At 53.1% G+C, this 13,075-nt stretch overlaps 2 protein-coding genes across 2 annotated transcripts; both read left to right on the forward strand.

Annotated features, from left to right (window-relative positions):
* Positions 1–267: 267 nt before the first annotated feature.
* NCLIV_063670 (hypothetical protein) lies at positions 268–4,214 on the forward strand (the record flags this gene model as incomplete). Its single annotated transcript, XM_003885918.1, has 4 exons — positions 268–2,528; positions 2,943–3,030; positions 3,395–3,492; positions 3,983–4,214. 4 exons carry the CDS (start codon positions 268–270, stop codon positions 4,212–4,214), a joined length of 2,679 nt encoding a protein of 892 aa, XP_003885967.1.
* A 3,502-nt stretch (positions 4,215–7,716) lies between these two features.
* NCLIV_063680 (Flagella associated protein, related) lies at positions 7,717–8,910 on the forward strand (the record flags this gene model as incomplete). Its single annotated transcript, XM_003885919.1, has 1 exon — positions 7,717–8,910. One exon carries the CDS (start codon positions 7,717–7,719, stop codon positions 8,908–8,910), a length of 1,194 nt encoding a protein of 397 aa, XP_003885968.1.
* Positions 8,911–13,075: the final 4,165 nt, after the last annotated feature.

Raw genomic sequence — 13,075 nt, forward strand, 5'->3', positions numbered from 1 at the left:
CACGTCGCTCTCGCTGTCGATTAGGGAGTGCTTGAGTGGTGGTGTATCCTTAATGGTTCTATTGTGCATGCCTTTAGTCGTCACTGCGCGTGCAAGGAAAGTCGCTGTGTTCCCGTCTGTTTCTGTGTCTTCAGTAAGCAAAAAATGAATTAGCTGTGCCCTACCTTGTGCGCGTACCGGATCTTATTTTTTCTTTTCGCGGCTAACGCCTTCCCTCTTCGATTGCCGGGGTCACACAGATCGGAGAGCCGCAGGCGACAGTCGAAGATGGTTCTTCTCATTCTTGCCTTTTCTCTCGCCCTCGCGGTTCTCGTCGGTTGGGTTCTCCAGCGTCAGTTGCACAGCATCTTTGCAACGGCCATTTCGACGTTCCTTCTCCATCCCGATGGAGAAAAGAAATGCTCGGCGTCCACTCAGATGGTGGAATCTGGAGGCTGCACTGCAGCTGCAGAGGCAACAGGGAAGAAAGGTGATGTGCCCTGTGTAACTACAAAACCAAGCAAAGAGGGAAACAATGACACCGAAAAGAACACTCTCATGACATCGCCTGCTGATGAGGAAGAACGTGGAACAAGCGTCGCAGGAGGGGTGCGGATGGTCACGTCGATTTCCTCGAGGGAAGAAAACTTGAGAGGGGGGGGAGGAGATGAAGAGAAGACAGGGGACAAAGTGCAGAGCAAGAATTATACAGGGGTGGAAAGAGAAGAGCGAAACGTGGTGGCAGCTTCCGACTGCTCCGACACTCGAGGGACATCAGCGTTTTCTTCTTCCTCTCAGCAAGCCTTTTCAGGGGGCAACCAGCAGCAAGAAGAAACACAGGGACATTCTGCTCACAGTGTTGGTAGTCAAACCGGAGAAGCTAAACGAGATCGGAGACATCATAGTGACGTGTTCCCCTCTCCACCTTCTTCGCCTCGTCCCTCTTCTCCCCCGGAGGCACCTGTCATCACTCTACTAGCAGATAAAGAGATTGCGTCTCTGACTCCAGCAGAGGAATCTTTTCTACTGGAACAAGACCGCCGAATGAGAGGCTGTTTCAAGTACGACCGTCCAGAGAGTGTGCCGCCCTCGGCCTCATCTCCGTTTCCTGTGGCATCTTCCCCGGCTCCTCAGTCGCCTTCTCTCCCTTCCTCTGTCTCTCCTTCCAGTTCTTTGGAGGCCGCTGAATGGAGTTCTGGGCTTGATCCTCCGGCGGATGGAGCAGTAGATTCGTTCACTGAGGCAGCGCACGGAGCGACAGCGAGAGACAAAGGAAAAGGTGAGGAAGAAGCAGAAGGGAGACGCGTTTCGAGCTTGGACGATTCAGTTGAAGCCCGTTCACCTTCCCAGCGGTCAACAAGCGCTGCGCCGTCACCGTCGAATGCGGGAGTTCCTACAGGAAGCGATGAATTCAAGAGCACGGCTATCGTGGGTGGAGCGTCAGATGCTGGAGCAGAATTTAAGGCAGGTGTTTTTGGAGAAAACGTGAAGTCTTCTCTGTGTCAAAGCGCTCAGGAGGCGGGAGAGCAAAGGAGGGAAGTCGATGCCATTTCTTACGATGGGGAGAAGGATGAGGCTTTCTCTGTGAAAAAGAGTGAAGGGGCGGCAGAGGCAGGTGGAGTTTATACGCCGGAACATGAAGATCGTAAGAAGAGCGACGCGAATGAAGACAAGGCGACAGCGCCTCTCTCTGGAGAAGAGGAGAAGGAAAACATCATGAATGCTGCTAGTGTGCAAGCTGTTGGGGCAGTGCTAGAAGTAGAAGACGACTCCGTAAAACCGGAGGGTAGCGGCTTCCCTGGTGAAGGTGTAGGGGGAGAAGAAGGGGATGACGAGAGAGAAGACGACGATGAAGAGCATTGCCCGAAAGTAGAAGACTTGGGAGAGGTTTTCCCAGACGAAGAGAAGAAAGGCCCTCCGCGAGTCGAGGAAGTCGAAGACGAGAAGAAGGATGAAGAAGATCTGGAAGACAAAAGTGCAGCTGAACTGAAGGAACTAGGGAATCGGAAATTTCGGGAAGGCAAATACGAAGCAGCCATCGATATTTACACGCAGGCACTGGACCGACTGGATGAAGAAGAAGACGACTGGCTGGATGAATTTGACGCAATCATGCAAGACAAAGAGGACGAGCTGGAGGCAGCTGAGAACGCCCGCTACGAGGGTTCATCAGTTGGCGTGGCACGCCGTAACAGAGAGCAGGAAGCAGAAGAGAGGGAGACGTTTAAGGATGCGCGAGAGGAAGAGGACGAAGCACATGAGCCAAATAAGGCGACGAACAGCGACGAGGCGAAAGGAACGGAAGAAGCACGGGCGCAGACGGGAGGTGTACAGGAAGACCCAGAGACAGAGGGCAGCGTCCATAACGGGAACGAACAGAGGGACGAGGAAGAGGAGAAACGCGAGAAGGAAGAGGAGCGACGGGAGAAGGAAAAAGAGCATTTATTGACTGAGGAAGAATTCCTCGCCTTCAAGGAGGAGAAGGAGAGAGAGCGAGAGGCCAAGGCCCTGGAATTCAACCAGTTGAGAGCTGTCCTTCTCTCAAACAGGTATATGGCTCGCGTTATACTTCTCGTACCGGGAAGGACCGTGTTCCCGTTTTGCCCATTTTCTTCCTTTCAGTGTGAGAGGGACGTACGCAACGACTTGAGTCTTACTGTTTGTGTTTGGAATGCCGGTTTGATTCCCTTCCTTCCCCCTCCGTTTCCTTTCTTGTGTGGCCGTTTTCGCTTCGAGTTCTGTGGGCTTTCCTTTGGTCGTCTGCCCGCTGCATGCCGTGTCCCCACACCTTTTCCTGGAACTGCTTCATCGCCGTTCCCTACTCGTCTTTTAGTTGCCGGACGAGGTCCGTTCTCCTGACCTCCCAGGCGTGTCCCTCCTTGCTCTTCCGGTGCGCTTTGCGTTTGCGATTTCCCTTGTCTCCATTGGTTCAGCATGTTTCCGCTTCTTGTGTCTTTCTCCAGAGCAGCCTGTCACCTGCATGGCAAGTGCTGGGAAGCCGTCATCGCGGACTGCACGGAAGCGATTCAGTGTAACCCGTCGTATGCAAAGGTAAAAACAGATGCGTGAAGGGCGAACTGTCTTTCGCGGGCGTTTCTTAGGCGTTGCCTTTTTGGGGAAACCGAGGCGGCACACGTCTAGAAGTGAAGAGTCTCCCGAGTTTCCAGGGGGCTTTTCGGAGTCACGGCCCTGGATCTGATCCCCACAGCGACAGTCGTCTGGTTTCAGCCACCGGCGCCGCGTTAGGAGAATGCAGCTGGACAGTCGTTCGGGCACCCTTTGGATGTTGCTTTTGCGCCGTTCGCTGCCGCGATCTCTCAAGCTCCCTTCCCGTTGCCTTTGTCTTCTGTGTCGCTCTGTCTCTGCTTATTTCCCTATGCGTCTTCCGCCCTATAAAACTGTACCGTGTTTCCAGGCATATCTACGACGCTTCACGGCAAACGAAGCTCTGACCAAGTGGCACGACGCAGTCGCCGACATCAACAAGGCTATCGAACTGGACCCGTCTCTCGAGTAGGCAAAAGGCAATTTCATGCGTCCCACATTTGATGCCCTCAAACCAATCTCTTGATTCGCAGGCATCGGGTTTCAATATCTGCCTTCAAACCTGCGAGTGCCTCCCTTTCCCGATATATATATATATATATGTATATATAGGTAGATGCAGAGATATGTAGAAGAGAGGAAACTATAGCTCGTTATGTCTGTGTATCTGTGGATTCTGTGTTTCTGTCAAGCGCCAAAAAAGGTCAAGTGTGCGCCCAGTCAGGGTTCTCAGCATTTTCTTGGTGAGGCGTTGCATGCGTTTGTCACCCATTAAAACGTGGGGGATCGTACGAGCCGCCCCCCACCCCCACCCCCCCGCCCCCGTGTGGCATGGGCATGTCCGAGCACGTGTATGCGCATGCTTGTGTCTCCCAAATCTGGAGGTGTTGTGTTTCTTGATGAGCAGACCCGCATGCGTTTCTTTAAATCGTGTATGCGTGCGTGTTTCTTCGTGCAGAGCTCGGTACCGAGCCGATCAGCAGCGAGTTAAGAAGAAGAGCGAGGCGCAGTTCGAAAAGGAGAAAGAGGAGATGATCGGAAAGCTGAAGGATTTCGGCAACTTTGTCCTTGGCAAGGTCGGCCTTTCTCTGGATAACTTCAAAGTTGAGCAGAATCCTGATACCGGTGCCTACAACATCTCCTTCCAGCAAAACGCACAGCCTCCGGTTGGAACCGCAGCAAGTCAGTAACGGAGGACGAGCAGGAGATGGTGAAACGTGGAGACATTTGTGCAAAAAAAGCCGGGGGCAACGGGGGAAAAGCCGGGGTGAAGTCAGAGTCCATAAAGTGCTCGTGGAGGAGGCTTTCCAGCAGAGGTAGCGGGCGTCCAGGCCTTACCGAGTTGCCCGGTGTAAAGGAAGAGATGCGCAGGACTGCCTGCGAAAAAGAGGTTGACCTCGACGCGCGTCAGAGGAGAAGGAAGGGAAGACGAAAGCCATTCATGAAGGGATGCGGTGAGCAGGGAACTGGAGAGAGAAGTGGGGCCAGCGGGCGGAGGCCATCGTTGAACGCTGGAGCAGAGGAGAATGGTCAGAGAGGGAAACAGGAGTGGAGGAAGATAGAGAGAGGAGTGGTAGCCAGGGCGCTCTCGGGCAATGGCGAGAACTTAAATGGGGTGCACGAGTAGGGGCTCCGAAAATCGAGGCGTTTCCTTGTTCCCGTCTTTTCCGTATCGGCTGGTCTCCATCAGTTGAGGTGGTTATTCGTCATCTAAACTGTGAGGGAACCAAGAAAGGCAGAACGAACGCTGGCAATTCGTCTTCCTCGACTCTACGCGTCTTCTCCCAGCTTCCCTTACGAGGGAGACGTCGCCGTCCTCCACAAGGGAAATCTTTCGTATTATTTCCGTGTTTGTGTTTTTCGACAGCCGACTCGTATTGGCCGGGGGCTCGTTGGTTTTGGGAGTTGCTGCTGCTCTGTTTATTCCGTCGTTCCTCGTGGGTCCGGCGAGGCTACCGTGTTGCCTCTCACTGGCTTCTGCCTCACGCTAGTCTTTCTGCCGGTATAGTGACCTCGTCGCTGTGACTCATTCCTCAATTCTCAGACGGAATAGGATTCTGGTGCATCTTGTGATTCTAAAGGAAGCCGACTTGTAAAGAAAGAAAGGAACAACTGAGGCTAAAGACTGCCTTAGGAAGCGCACGTCCAGCCGATCATTAGGCCAGAAGAGGCCCGTGACGCGGGCACACCATGCTGCAGGAGGAGGGGAAAGCGGAGGGATTTTTTCCGAAAGGAACAGAGGCATGAAGATGTCGACCGTCTCTACCTCTGAGCGACAAGAGTCGTTCTGTGCATTTGTTAAATTCCAAAGCACTTGCGGCGCGCTGATCCTTATCTGTCTGTCTTTTGTCCTAGGCCGTTCTACTCTTTGCAACGGAACAACTGGAGCCTTTCTGTGTTCGCTATCGTTCGTGTTAATATTGGTTCCTCTAGTAGAGAGACGTTCTCGTGTCTCCATCCTGTGATTGCGTAGTCTGCTCGCGTGACCTTGTACAGCTGCCTCACTTTTTCTACTTGTCGGTGTTGTTTCGTTCTGCTCCTTGCTAACTGTCTAGAGTTGAAATCGCTTTTTGTTTCGAGAACAACCTTCGCGAGGACGGTGAGGGCTCATCGACTTTGAAACAGAGCACTTCTGCCAAGGAGAGCTGGAAACTATTTCTCTTTTCGTGTGCTGCCTGTAACTTTCTGGCCGGTGTTTCTCCGGAGCACGCACCACTGACACGCCCTGGTTTGCCGCAGTTTTCCGCGTTATTTGGCCCGTGGGTGCCGTTTGGTGATTCCATCTCATTTTGAGAGCAGGCGCGTGAAACGCATACAACAACTAGGCATGTACTACCCCCACGAGTAGGCAGTGACCAGGGGTAATTTGAAGTTTACCGCTGTCGGCAGCGGCGCTCTGAAGCAACACGGCTTCTGAAGGATGTGCGTTTAGCCAAACCAAGCAAATCCTGGGAAGTCACGGCTTAGTTGGAATGTCTTCCTGCGTGAAGAGGTGACACGCTACTGCGGCTGTGTTTCTGGAAAGGAAATTCGAATAACGCACGCTTCTTGCTAATGGACAAATGGGCCGAGAGGCCAAAAACGCTGTTTCCTGCAGCGATGTCTCGAGATGCGTGTGGCTGCACGCGGCAGAACCAGCACAATGCATAACTGCTGGAATGCAGTCCGTAATGGGTGGTGAAGACGTTCGTGCTGATAGGAAATGCAGCGCTGAGTAAACGGGTAGTGACGTCTTGTGAGGCATCTAGCGTTTTATCGCAGTGCTCTTGAGCCGGCTTGAAGCGGCTTGGTTTAGCCGGAAACAAAGAAGAAAAACCGATCTTTATGACTTCGGGGATCTGTTGTCAGCATCTTCACTCTCGTCTGCAGCTGCATCTCTTCCCTGTCTCTCAGCCGGGAGAAAATGGATGCGCTCTTCTGGTTTTAGAAAAAGAGTGTCTGAGGATGATGAGGCCAGAGACCGTCAACTGCTGGGCGGACGGCCTTGTGGCCGCTTTCCGCAAATCCCCAAAGCTCGGGCGGTGTCCTTGCGTTTTTCGGTATTCTTTCGTCTGTAGGTGTCACACCTTCTACCAGGCGAAGAACAGCTTGTCAAGTCCTGTATAAGTGAAGAGTCTCCATTAAAAGTGTCTTTAATCTCCTGCGGGCAGTGTTGTGACCAGGACGGAAACGGTTCGCAGCCCCATCGGGAGCCACATTTCAGCCCCCAGAAGTGCGGGGCGCCTTCGTTTCATAATGTTAAAGTGTCCGTTGTCTCAAGAGCCGCAAACTGTGCAAAACCTGACCGGCAAAGTTTACCTTCTTCGTTTTCCTCTATCGTATTACTCGGTTCCCATGACCAGGTAACGTCGAGTACAGGCAGACAGCTGCCCGGTTTCAACTGGTTACGCGGATCCTTCAGCGTCAGCGTCTTGCGGATCCTGAGAGACGGAAGGGTATCTTACAGCCACAATTTGGCAAGAAACCATGAACGGAGACATCGAGGCTATCTCCGAGAACGTAATTTCGCACGTAGTTGGCCAAAGTACGCCACGGAACGGGAAGTGTCTGTTTCCGAATGGTTACAAAACAGTCCCAGATCTCTTCAAGGCTTTTACAGGTGTTGGGGCAAGCAGATATCTCATTAGAAAAGTGTTGCCTTGAATCAGCAGGCTTGTGTGTTTTTTGCTTGCTTTGCTCTTTGGAATGCCCCAAACTGCTTCGAGGACGCACCCCCATGGGCCTTTTACAGCATGAATGAAACTGTTCGTCATTCGAAGAAAGGTTCCACCCGGTTTCAGGCTCTCCACCGCCCTCCCGTTTGGTTTCGCCCTCTCTTCCTACACTATGGCGTTTAGCCAGGCATCTCCTTGTATTGCTCCTCTTCAAACAAACATGGAAGGCGAGGGAGGCGACATACGGAGGCAACCAGTCTCAGCAACAACAGTTCCCAGGTGTACCGCTTTGAGTCACAAAGGCTCGGGGCAGCTTTTTGATTTATACCCCTTAATTCGTCCAGCTGGCTTAGCTGGTTCGCGTGACAATTACGGGACCAGAGAATGTGTACAGCCCGAGTCGGGACTGCAAGAACGTGTCGGCGGTGATGTTCCTAGCAGGCCGAAGCATCAACCCCCTCGTCCACTGACTTCCCCGGATGATGTTTCATTCGGGGCAGTGGGTGTTAAGCGACAAGAGGTTGGTTCGGATGCCTCAATGAAGAGTATACTTTCAAATCAAGCTCCTCAAAGCGAACTAGAGAGGTTTTTGATTGAGCAGCATGAGGCAGTTTACAGGAGTTCGTGGACAAAGCCTTTGGGCAAGGGTCTTACCAGGGGGCTTCGCCTTTCAGACGCGGCAAAAGCGCCAGGTTTCCGCTTTGGCATCAAACAAACGACTGACGAGACAAATGCTGCTAAAAAGCTCATCTTCCCGCGAAACTCGCCGTCGAACTCCGAACAGGACGAAAAACTCTACCAGAAAACGCATCATGACTATCCCCCCCGCCAGCCCGTCGACCGCCACCACGCGGTGGAGCATATTGACCTTCATAATTTCCGTTTCGGCAAATCTTATGTGAGGGAAGTTGATGGGGCAAAACAGTGTCTGTCAGTCACTGAAGTCACTGAGGGGACTAGGGATGAGGCGTCCAAAGCCGTTGAAGACTATCGTCGAATTTGCTACCCAGACGTAGGCAAGAAGGCGCTCTCGGTGGCAGGGAACCCGGATGTTCCTGCCGACTTTGCTTTTGGGCTCGCAACGCGCCACGATCTTTCAAGCGTCGCGGATTGTCTTAATGGTTTTTACTCATTAGCTGAGCAGCAACCTGACGTCGATCTAGGCAGATCCCGCGCACACCGATCTTTAGCAGCACGCATCGCGTTACAAGACGGTTCCACGGGAGTCAGCCTGATGAATTCACCTTCACAGCGATCGTCTGCATTTCAGAGCGCCATGTCAAACCCCGCTTTTCAAGCGCAAAAAGATAGGCGTTTCGGAGTTCCAAGTATTCGCACGGACATTGCACCGCCCAAAAAAAGACGAATCGATGACTGTGTAAACTACGATGACGAACTCTCCGTCGGGCAGCTTTTGACGCCGGCGCCCTTTGAGGCGTGGGGCGTCTTAGACCAAGCTTTTCTGATTCCGCGAACTCGACTGAAGCTTCTCGATCTCGTGCGGAAATCTGTGGGACTGTCTTACGCAGACAAGCCCACTCTAGAGCAAGCAGTCGATGCTGCCTTGGGGAGGAAGGAGAAAGAACAGTTGACAGCCAACGAAGGGGAAAAACAGGAAGTGATGGCTTCTCTCATGGACGTTCTGGACGTTTTCACACGAACGCTCGACGAACGAATCGCACAAGAGACTTGCAGCTTGACCCAGACGGATCGTCTAACGCTTCAATTCTGACTTCTTGAACGGGACTATCCGGACAGGGAAGCAATACACCAACTATAATTTGGGTTTGTTTTGTCTAATCCAGGCATTCTGTTGAGCTCTGCCATGTGCCGAAAACAGCGTAATCGCATTGTCCGTGCAAACTGGTACTGTTCAAAGGAACATACATCCCCATCAATTTGGGGGCCCGGCGACCGGGCAAGGCACCTAATCTCCTCTCTCTTGATGTCTTTGCATGGCTCGTAAAAGCCTGTTGAAAGCTGGTTCTTGTCTCTCGTTGAGACAGACTGCCTGCTGGTTTTCCTAGTTCACCGGCATCGCATGCCCTTACTCGCAGACGCCAGTCTCACTTTTCGTATTAGGTTTTTAATCGCAGACAGCAACAAGATGTTAAGCACTGTAGAGAAGCTTGCGAAGTCAGATGCGGCGCGGTGGCTCTTTCAGATCTGCTGGTCACCGTTTTTTAACCACCGAAAGGATGCACAAATAGAATCTCGCGAAACGCCGCACGACGGAGAGCTAGCGTTGAATTCGTTACCGATAACAAAGGCATTAGATACAACAAGGAGACGTTCTGGAAAACGGGCTCACGCACATCATCCAAAAATACCAACCAACACCAGATCCTACTTCAGTGCTGCCGACCGGATGGACGTGCCGAGAGAAACGAACAGATGCTTCGGATTCTCTTGACAGCAGAACACGAATACAATCCAGAAATCAGTCCCTCGCAGTGAGAATGAGGGTTCTTTGAGACGACCTTGTTGTTAGTTCACGGCCGAACGACGAGCCGAGATTTCCCTTTCTGCAGTAAACCAGAGGGAACAGCTTCGTTCCGCCTTTTCCGCAATGGTCTTTGGCATCGCTGTTGTCCGACTGCCAGAAATTTCTGGCAGCGTCGATTCCCGACTACTTTACTCCGAACTGGGGGGTGGGATCTCCGCCTTGCTTCGCAACCCTGGAACTACCCGTAGATCGGCTCCACGCTATTCCTTACACATGGAGAGCCTGGGGAGGATTGTGAACAAGTCGGTGTAGGAAACTTGAACAAGACGTGCCCAGTTTACGTACTCTTGCAGAAAGAGCTTTTACAGCTCTTGTAAGGTGATCTCGTATTGGGAACAAACAGTCGAACAGGTAAAAAAGATTGCTGCCTATACATGTGTACTGTTCGGTAAGATGCAGGCGCGTGCTGTGTGACGCGTTTGCGTGGCTTTCCGGTCAGACCAAGAAAGATATGTTCTCGCCTAAATTGAGAAGCGTGAAGAAAGTTTGGAACGTGACCGTTTCAAACATGTCTGTAGATTTCCTCTCTTCACTACGGAAGCATGGCGCTGCGCACGGAGGAAAAAATCAAAGAAATAACAGGAAGGACGGCGGAGCCTTTGCTGGGGGGAGACAAGCCTACCCCTGTGAGGTGTTTCCCTCTTCCGTACGTTTTTCATATCCTGGGCCTTCAAAGCATCATCCACGACGAAGTTTCTTGATTTTAAACTCAGGTTCTCCCTGCTTTGGAATGTCTGTCTCACCCCGTTCTACATTGCTTATTTTCGGTACAGTTCGCCTGCATGGGAGAACGGGCTTCTCACCGCCCGTTCTGTCCTGCTCTCCATCGCGGTTCCCTCGTTTCTCTCGCCTCTGCAGAAAACGATCTGCAAGCCCATCTGCCGTCTCGCAGGAAGCAGCGCAAGGCGGCGGGACTCGACGCGAAGCAAGAAATCCGTGTCTCCCGTCAGGCTGTGCTTCCTCCGTCTCGCCTGCAAGAGCCAGCGAACCGGCTGTTGACGATGCACCGTCGTGAGACAGACGCGGGTGCGGATGAGAAGGAGCAACAGAAGGTGAACGAGGCGAAGACAGAGAACGAGGAGACGATAAAGAACGGTGAGAGGATAAAGAACAGGAGGGGGACAAAGAACGGGATTGGTTGATGCTTGGGCTGGCGGCACGTGTCGGTTTGATCCCAGCGTTGTTTCGGTCATTTTCTTTCAGTCCACGGGGACGGGAAGAAAGAGAGCAGACTGACGAGTCGCTGTCTTGGGAGGGCTTTCTGCTTTTTCCCGCTGGCTCGTTTTTCTCCGCGTGATCATCGCCATTTCCTGCCTCCTCTGCGCTTTCAGCTTTGTCTCGCTCTCTTCCCGCGGTTGACTGGCTGTCGAAAGAGAGGCACTCGCTGTCTGGCGAGACCAGCTGGCTCGATGAAGAGAGAATCTGGGAAAAAACCTCAAAGGTGATTTGAGATCCACTTTCGGTTCCACTTCCGCTCCGCTGACTGTCTCCATCTGTCTCGGGGTCTGCACCCCCCTTCAGCAGCGTGGCGGCGACCGCTTCTTCCAGTTCTTCGCGTCCGTTCCTGCTTCCGGTCCCGGGTCGTCTCACCGTTCTCTCTTTACGCGAAAGAAGATCTCCTCTGCCGACTGTTCGTCTCTCTTCGGCTTTGACCCCGTCACCCTCCATCGGCGACAACGTCTCCGAACGCAATCTGCATCCGTGCTGTCTCCATGGCCTGGAGGAGTCTTCCGGGCTAGAAGACAGCGCGCCTCCTTTCTCTTCAACAATCGCCCTCAGCCGCAAAGCAGCTCGCTCCACCTCCTTCTCAGGGGCCCGCAAGTTGGCGAGGAGGCGAGGCAGCTGTTGTTGAATCAGGCGGAGCGACTGCGACGGATGCTGGGCAGAGACGCGAGGTGAGTCCACAGAAGCAGATGCAGGACAGGAGCAAGAAGAGAGACTGAGAGGAAGATCGTGCGGCGAAGACGTGTGTGCATCGCGTTCGGAGTCAAAAATGGTCTGCTCTGCAAAGACAGGGCTTTCGCCAGTGTCGCCTCTTTCCGCGCTCGCACGAGGAGAAAAAGAGCAGCCGCGAGTGTGGTCTCGAGAGCACTCGCCTCTCGCGCCTTTCTGTTCTTCGCCTTGAGAGGCACCTAGGGTAGACTGCAGAAGACGATCGAGGCCATAACTAAAAAACAGAGAACGGAAAATCCCGCCTCGGTCTCCGTCGTCGTGCGAAAGGTGTTCACCTCTCTCTTGCCTTGCAGGACAAGACCGGCCCGACACAGACAGAGATGAAGCAGACGAGACCGAGGAAGAGGAAGGCAAGGAGGATGGAGACGAAGAAGATGGAGACGAAGAAGACAACTGGGTGTCTGTTGGGGAGCTGGACGCTGTGTCGCATTGACAAGCTCCAGACGACAATCGAGACGCAAAAGAGGACGATCCCGAGGACGAACCGGAAGAAGTGGCAGAAGACGACGACTGGGCGTCCTGGCCTCTCTGGTTTCTGATCAAATGCTTCTCCTCATAACCAGTCAATTGGTGAGTCTCGTCCGTTCGTCCTTCACCCTGTTTCCATAAGACAGATGTTTCAGTCAGCATCCGGCTGGAAGACACATTGAGGTACAGCCCCGGACGTGAGTTCTCTCCATCTCCCTTCATTTCGTCCGTTCTGCGCGTCGATCCTCTATGTTTCTCGCGTCCTTTCCTCTTCTCCGCGGCCTCCGCGTCCTTCTCCCTCCTCACCTCGGCTATGAAATCTCCACCCGCTCTCGCCCGCCCTCTCGTTCACTCCCTCGCTTCTCGTTCCTCAGATGAGAGGCAGTTCCCCCAGGGAGCGCAGAGACCGTCTGAGGCAACATCCCTAGCTTCAGAAGATGAAGGCGGAAAAGGCAAAATCGGGAATGGAAGTGGGATTTCAGCCGCCTTTCTTGCAAAGGGCGAGGAAGACTGGCCCGTTCGACTCTCCGCGGTTGGAGGAAAACGTGAAAGAGCCCGCTCCCGTCGTCAGAGAGCGCCTGAAGGAAGACCTCTCTCTATGGCGTCTGAAGAGACGCTCGGAGAGGAAGAGTAGGCGAAACCGACACAGGTGGAGAGAAATCGGACCAGAAATAAAAAGAATGAAAGGGCAGGAACGGGGGACGCACACCGCCTAGCTACGCAGGCCGTGATCACACATATAGCGGGAGAGGAAGACAGAAAGAATGCACGTAGCGGTACACATGAGTCCCTGGAGAAGAAAGCGGTAAAGAAAAGGCAACAAATGTGGTTAGAAACGACACACAGAAACAGCGACGGAGAAAAGACGAACACAGGAAGACAGAGAGCTGGCTGTTCTCCAGAGAACCGGAGGCCGGTGGACGCAGAGACGCGGCGGTAACTCTCCGGGCTAGTGGAGAGAGAAGAGACG

Source organism: Neospora caninum, chromosome XII (genome assembly GCF_000208865.1).
Source record: "Neospora caninum Liverpool complete genome, chromosome XII".
NCBI lineage: Eukaryota > Apicomplexa > Conoidasida > Eucoccidiorida > Sarcocystidae > Neospora > Neospora caninum.